Consider the following 8,302-nt stretch of genomic DNA (forward strand, 5'->3'; position numbering starts at 1 on the left):
GTACTATAGAAGATTAAATAAGCATTCAACCATATTGTTGTGATGTAATTTTTAGTGCCAAATTAACTAGGCATCACCTTTATCTTGTTCAATGGCTAGAGTTTACTGTTGCATAAGCGGTCTTGGTTCTTTCACTGCTAATCTTGTATTTGCATGAGGTGGCCTCACATATCAACAATTTTTTCCTAAAGAAAGTTACACTAGCAACCACGGAAGCATATTTTCCTTTATTTCTCTGTAGTAGTGCACAACTTATTTTGTTTATGGAAATAGTAGTTTCCCATCAATTCCTTTCCATTTTATTATTATCTTTATTTACATATTTCTTCTCATAGTCATATTAGACGTTGTGATATTCTTCAACAGTTGGACGTTGTGATATTCTTCAACAGCTGTGTGAGATTATTTAAAAAAAAATTGTAAACCCTTAGTCAAATAGCGTATTGGACGTTGTGATATTCTTCAATAGTTGGGTGAGATTATTTAAATTTTTCTTGTAAACCCTTAGTCAAATAGTTGTTTTTTGGATGGGCCACCTATCTTTCCATTTTATTATTATCTTTATATACATATTTCTTATTTGTTTTCACAGCCGTATTGGACGTTGTGATATTCTTCAACAATTCGATGAGATTATTTAACCTTTTCTTGTAAACCCTAAGTCAAATAGTTGTTTTTTGGATGGGCCACCTAGCTTTCCATTTTATTATTATCTTCATATACATTTCTTCTCATTGTTGTATCGGACGTTGTGATATCTTCAACAGTTGGATGAGATTATTTAACTTTTTCTTGTAAACCTTTCGTTAAATAGTTGTTTTCTGGATGGTCCATCTAGCTGGAAATTTTGTTTCCACCAACAAACTGGAGTTGACCATGGAGTTTCGGAGGAATCTTCAATATTCTGCAAATCTAGAGTGAGGCTCTTTAACTTTTTCTTGTAAACTCTTCGTCAAATACTTGTTTTCTGGATGGGTATTAGTACCTATGAAGGTCTTGATTGCTATAACAACCCTCTTGATTCCTATAACAACCCATTTCAACTTCAATTATTCTTTTATCATTCACTTCGTTTGGGCATTTCTAGATAGTATAAGACTAGCTAGCTTGATAACACTAATTGAATACACACACTATGCTAATTATACTATCACTAATTGAATACACACTATTCTAATCATAATAGTATAGTACACTTTGTTAGTAATCAATAGCTTAACCAACCTCAAAGATCCAATTTACACATAATCTTTTGCACCTCTTGTAACTTTTTGAAAGATCTGATTTACACGGAATATTTTGCACCTCGTATAATTTGCAACAACGCTACTAAAGCAAGTGTAGGTGCAATTGCTGACTCGGTAGGGACTTGTTCCTTGCAACACCTCTTGTTATTATAAATATGATACTACAATAAACATTGTAATATTCTTATTGTAGATATCATACTGCATAGAATTCAGTTTATTTATCAAAGGTAGCGATCGATTTTATGTAATGAAGAGAGAATTCAGTATGATAAGCAAGCATGGATTTTGTTGTAATATCATTGGGATTTCGGTAGACATCTTGGCACCCATCTATTTTTCAAATCAGTGCTTTGCAGCTACCGTAGGAGGGAGTTATGGAGAGAGGCACATTGAAACCGTCGATTACAGAGATGTCATAGTAATGTAAATTGTTGCCCCCATTCAGAGTATATTCAACTAACCTTGTAGGAGGCTATCTTGAGACTGTACAACTGAGCACATGTTTTTTTCTTCCAAATGATTTCATGCAGAAGATTACTCCATGGAATAATATTTCAGTAAAATAATGTTGACAAAACTTAGGATGCATGTATTTTTTCCAAATGATTTCATGTAGAATATTACGCTATGGATACGAGCAAAGTGTGAAACTTCCCTTCGTGTAAGTGGGATAATTAATTGACACTAGTCTTCGTAGATGTTAGAAATCCTCTTGGATTTATGTTAGAAGTCCTCTTGTATTTTGCACCTCCAATCAAGTATTTAAAATGTAAATATTAGTGAATTATAACTTTTTGTTGATCATCAAATTAATTCATTGTCAATTTATTAAATGTAAACATTGAAGGATGAATTATAATTTTTTGTCAAACAACAAAGTAATTCATTGTCAATTTATTACGAGATGTGTTATATCTTACTAGCTGCTGCAGAGGTAATAACACATAGATTCATATTAAAATAAATAAATATTTATTTATATAAATATATAATAAGGAATGATATAAGTAAATTATAATATTTTCTATTATACATATTTATATATAATATTTTTTAATATTGTAATTAACATATAAAAAATAGTAAAATTTTATAAAAATTAATAAATATTATATATTATTTTTATAATCAATAACTATAAAATAATTAAACCTAAATTATTCTTTTAATTGCTTCTTTGTATAATATTTTTTATGTTGTTAAAAAATATGAAATGTGTTATGTCTCATAATTCAAATGATCATTGCATACGATATTACAATAACAACTATTGTAAGTGCACAATTGTGGGTTATGGACATGAGTCTCACTATAGCAGTGGTCGACTCGTGGCCATGCGTGTGATTTAATTAATGATTTTATCCAGGTCTATTATTCAAAGTCATTACATACAAATATTTTGAAAACAAAATAAAAAAATAAAAAAGTTCTCGCTTTCACGAGATTTGAGAATAATAAAATCGAAAAAATATTTAAATTACTTTAATATACCTTTACTTACTTGGCAATAATGACATAATTACAATATATAAGTTGCATATAAAGTATTATAATGGTAACATTATCATCATGTAGAATTTATGGTCACATACGTGTACTTTATTAAATAAAAGCTCACAATACTACTATGCAGGTTTGTTTGACATTTTCATCTTGATTTGATTTTCAGTAAATTTAGGATGATTTAGTTTTGGATCAATGATATTGGATTATTATTTAAAATTGTTGATTTTAATCTATGAAAGTGAAAGCTAGTTTTTTAGGGTAAGGAAATAATGAAAATGGTTAATTATTAGGAAAAACACATTTATGGAGTGAAAATGCATGTAATAAAAGTGTTAACTAAAGATAAATTTGTATAATAAAAATCATTAGCAACACATCTAGTGCAGTTTTCCACAGAGAATTCAATGATGAATTTGAAAGTAATTTCAACAGTTGGAAGTTGGGCTTGAGATATTAATGAACAACTTTCAAGCAAGGATGCCTGAACTCCGACTCTAAGTCGAAGTAGGCATATCAAGTTTGGCCTAGGCGGAGCTGACTATACTTAGGTGTTACATTTAATTGGGGCGCGAAGTAGTAAGGCAAAAGGAGGGAGTCGGGCTCGATATATTAATAATCGAGTGAATTGAACTTTCATCAATAATTTATGTATGATTGTAGGGACTGGACGGACACCACGAACATTTAGCATAGTAGTTCAGGTTATATCATGTGGGATTTATGGCCATGACTCACATCCATGCAAGTTTAAACGGTATGATTGTTCATACTTTCGAGGTTGCATACAAAGTATTATAATGGTCAATCTTATTACCATGTCGAAATTATGGTCAGATCCATGCACTTCATTAAATAAAATTCTACAATACTACCATGAATGTTTGCTTGAAATTCCCATTCGCTATTTTCTGTAAAAAAAAATATCTGTAAATTTAGGATGTTTTAGTTTTGAATCAATGATATTGGATTATTACTTAAAATGGTTGATTTTAATCTATTATTATAAGAATTGGCCTTTCTGTAGGGTGAGAAAATAACTTAAATGTTTAATTATTTTAAAAATCACATTTATGGAGTGAAAATGTTTGTAATCAAAATCATAAATAAATTTGTATAATAAAAATTATTAGCAACACATCCAGCGGTGTTTTCCCTAGAAAATCCAATGAGGACAAGTGCGAATGGACTAGTCAAAGATCGGCTTAGGGTTTGTTTACACATTGTGCAGAGAGGAAAATAAACTCGACTCTTATCTCATAGTAGGGATGACTTCCTAATTTCCTCCAGTGGAACCCACAATGTGGAAATTTACAAAGGGCCACGCCATCTCTCTTTCCATAAATTCAATTCGTATTAATTTCAATTGTTTCTTTCGTTAAGTCCACAGTTACATACATGATCAAAATCGAAAATGCAACATAATCCAACACAAGATCCATCGATGCTGGTGATTTGATGTCTTTTCTTTAGAAAATGATTGTTTACATTGTTTTTAGGCGTTAATTCTTTGCAGTCTTTTCTTTAGAAAATGATTGTTTACATTGTTTTTAGGCGTTAATTCTTTGCATAGAGGTTCACGCTTTGAGGCTTACATCAAACAGGAGAAGTTGGGGAAAACAAAAAGATTGAGGAACTTTCAATTAAAGAATGGGGTTTCTCAAATGAATTAACAAATAAGGATTGAGAACTTTTAATTAAGGAATGGGTTTTCTAAATGAATTAACAGGTGGATATTTAGAGAGAGTATAACCAATTTTAGAAAATCCAAAATGGATTGCAAAACTTATAAGATAGTTTGGGTCAAAAGGGCAGAGTAGGGAATCTGCAGCTAACAATTTTAAAAGATTGAAAGATTGGGGAATTCACTACCAAAGATAGATGCCACCATGGATCAAAATTATTGTAAACCTAGGTAATAATGTATCCAAAGAACTAGAGTTACCTTCAGGTAGGATAGGTGGCAAAAGCTACATAGAGCCACTCTAGACAAGCACAACAGATATTGGGATATCTCTAGCACACAACCTAAATTATATGCCAACTTGAATTTGAAATCCCCAACCTATTCTCCCTATTCTATCAACAGTAACCCAAAGATATCCATAAATGTCAAGGAAAAGATCTTAAAATAGTAAGAAGTAAGGTTCAACTTTGCAAGGGATTTGTTCATGGACTTGAAGCCAACCAAAATTCTCACTTTTTTTATATTGTTCCACAACTGTAGCATCAACATTTCTTAAAATAAGATAAGTTTAAAATTTTATATCCTTATTATTTGGATAAATACATGTTATCTCATCAATCTACATACACAATTATTCAAGTTACTATCAAAATGAGTAAATATTGGATAAATGCCCTTAACTCTTCCATTACCATGAAAGATTACTAATTAAACTTTTACTTTTCTTTTAAGTAGTTTCCAACTAAGCCAAAAATGTTGCAAAGATATCATCTAAATAAATCTCCATTACCATGCAAAGGCGTGCTATTTAGAGATAGATATATGTTTAATGCATTGAGCATTGAATTTAATAATATTGTTATTATTATGAATATGGCTATATATTATTTTGATTTGAAAGTATGATTATATAATATTTTGATTTATGGAATAAAAGATTTGTAACCTTTTCATTTTTCAATGCAAAGAATTCAGAATATAAACATAATATATGATTTTAAATTGTGTTACATTTTTCCTTTCTCAAATTTATATGTAAAAGTGATATGATTAATATTATAAATATAACTGTATTATATAAATGGAAAATAAAATTAGTTAATTAATAAAATTACAAAAATATTTTTAATAAAAAAATATATGTTAACAATAATTAATTAAAAATAAAATCCACGAAATCATCTATATTTATTTAATAAATCATTTAAAATCAATTGATCTAGGTTGTAAATATATCCAAATTGATCGATATACACACGATAAAGATATCCAAAATAACATGACTCATTTACAAACTAAGAAATAAAAATATTATAAAAATAATTATGCCTTGCCTTTTTCACAGGATAGAACTTCCCTTTAACGGGATACATCTTCTTGCACACAATGGTACTCTTATTATAAATATGTTGATTGTAATACTCTTATTGTAGATACGATACTGCATAGAATTCGGTTTACTTATCAAAGGTAGGGATGGATTTTATGTAATGAACAGAGAATAAGGTATGGTAAGCAGGGATGGATTTTATGTAACGAACAGAGAATTCAGTATGATAAGCTTCTCATCAAGGGCAGAATATAACGTTGTAATTAGCACCAGAAGCGCAAGCGTGGGTTTTAGTGTCATCACTGGGATATAGGTAGGCATCTGGGCACTTGTCCATTTTGCAAGTGGGTGCAATGCAGCCACCGTTGGAGGGAGTTAGGGAGAGAGGGACATTGAAACCATCAATTACGGAGATGTCATAGTAATCTTGATTGTTGCCCCCATTCAGAGTATATTCAACCAGCGTTGTAGGAGGCTGTCCCGAGAGTGTACAGCTGAGCACGCCGCCGCAGTCACCAGTGCTACAGCTTCCTTTACCAGAGGCATCGAAGGAGCATCCCGTACGTCCCCAAAATCTGCCTGAACTTGTTCCTGCGGGCACGTTAACACTCCATGATTTCCCCTGCCCCAGCTCTTGACCGCCACCGACGGGAATTCCTGCGGCCCATACCGTGTATGAACAGTTGTTCTCGATCACAAACGTCGCACCAGTAGCTCCTGCACTTACCAAAGCAAACAATTATTTATTTATGATAGGTACTCACCAAAACAAACAAATATGATACGTACATAAAATACAGTCGAGGGATTACCACCTTACCTTGAACATAGAGATTAAATATTAATGCTAGTGTTGCTGTAACGTAAACCGAAACTGCCAATGTTCTTGCCCCCATTGCAACGGCCACCGGGAAGTAATTAAACACAACTATAAAACAGCGCAACACAAGGAAGGAATTACAGTTGAGCTTATTTCATGCTTGTATATCACAGGTGAGACTCTATATATAGGCGAGGGTAGCCAGCCAAAACTTGATCTTAGCGTACCGTATAATGCACGAAAGTCATATCAACTTCTAGATGTTCAAGGCCACCTTAAACCAGCGATCACAAATATCCGACGAAATTCTTATTCTATCTGATTGAATATGTGGAAAATTTTACTAAGAAAAAGATTAAGATTAAGATTAATAAGCCACGGCAATAGTTACTGAATAAGCTATTGTTTAGTCTAGAAAAAACAAGGCGCAGAGGGCACGAGGAAATTTCGGAAGAAAAAACAAACATCAGTACGCGCCATTCCGAATACGATTAAAGAATTCATTTTGATTTTTTTTTTAAATTCCAAAATAGGTTTAAAACATACCATGAAACTAAAATTAAAATTAACACATCCCAAAAGCTTCCGCGTCATCCTGAAACCGGCGATCACGACCTCTGTGCGAGGGGGTTTTTCCAATAGACGCCAAGACATTGTAAATTTGATGAGAAGGCAGTGTGAAAGATTGGAGAGATGAAGAAAATTCGTGGGCGTGCTGCATGAATTCAATAAGAAAGTTTTATTGGAAAGAGACATGCGCTGACTTGGTGGTCGTCGACAAGACAGTCGGTAGTCTTCCACTAACAGAAAATGCTGCATACAACGATTCTCCCAAGTGAAAAAATCATGTCTTCCACTAACAGGAAATGCGATTCTCCCTTACATGATTTGATGAGATGAAAGTAGGTGCGCAGAATTCCTTCGGTTGCGTTGCGTTGGTTTGTTGGTTGACGCTGTGGGTGGTGGAAAGATGGCGACTGTGAAAAGAAATATCAGTGTGTTCTCTCGTTTACCGCTCTGTCATTTTTGAACGGGTATAGGCTCTCGAAAGTTGAAAGAAAATAAAAAATTGCAAATGGCCAGTTAAGTGATTCCAGGAAAATATAGGAGGGGAATTCTTTAAAAAATTGGTTGCAACGTGTCCATCCAGCCGATCAACCCCACCATAGAAACCTCCATCATACTAAACCACTTTTTTGGACGACAATACAGATCTGCATTACTAAATTGGACATTTTGCAGCAATATATTAACACTAAGCCATTTACATTGTTGATTTTGGTATTAAGGCTTTATTATTAAGAATTTAATACGTGATGATTTTTTCCATAGAATTTGGTATATTTTTTATTTTCAATAATATTTTATTAAAATATTTAAAATTCAAGTGTTCTGGTATTTTATTTATATATTTTATATTTGTGATGTTAAATTTTATGATGAAATTATTGTTAGTGACAGAAATTAATTTGAAGACTATTTGAAAAGAAGACTATTTGAAATTTTCTGATACGAATTGTGTGGAACTTTTTTTTTTAGACATTTTGGGTGGACATTCTACCCATTTTGAAAGACTAAAAATCAGATATATATTAATCACCTGGTTAAGAGGTTAACTTTGATATTAAATGAAATGATGTTATCCTTGAGATGGTGCAAAGTAAAATTTGATTAAGTTTAAATAATTCATAAAACAATTTTAACTCTATGGT

The 8,302-nt window shown here is 32.0% G+C and overlaps 1 protein-coding gene across 1 annotated transcript; it reads right to left on the reverse strand.

Moving 5' to 3' along the window:
• Positions 1 to 5,727: 5,727 nt before the first annotated feature.
• Positions 5,728 to 6,732, reverse strand: LOC149204258 (thaumatin-like protein). Its single transcript, XM_089393254.1, has 2 exons — positions 6,591 to 6,732; positions 5,728 to 6,487 (listed from the first exon to the last, which is right to left on the reverse strand). Exons 1-2 carry the CDS (start codon positions 6,664 to 6,666, stop codon positions 6,009 to 6,011), a joined length of 555 nt encoding a protein of 184 aa, XP_089249380.1. The 5' UTR covers positions 6,667 to 6,732; the 3' UTR covers positions 5,728 to 6,008.
• Positions 6,733 to 8,302: the final 1,570 nt, after the last annotated feature.

Source organism: Pinus tabuliformis, chromosome 1_2 (assembly GCF_031772625.1).
Source record: "Pinus tabuliformis cultivar Carrire ecotype Pingquan chromosome 1_2, CPIR1, whole genome shotgun sequence".
Classification (NCBI taxonomy): Eukaryota; Viridiplantae; Streptophyta; class Pinopsida; order Pinales; family Pinaceae; genus Pinus; species Pinus tabuliformis.

Coding starts and splice junctions, on each gene's coding strand:
- LOC149204258 (XM_089393254.1), bottom strand. CDS start 6,666: ATGGGGGCAAGAACATTGGCAGTTTCGGTTTACGTTACAGCAACACTA. Junction 6,488..6,590: donor ATTTAATCTCTATGTTCAAG/GTAAGGTGGTAA, acceptor TGGTAAGTGCAG/GAGCTACTGGTGCGACGTTT.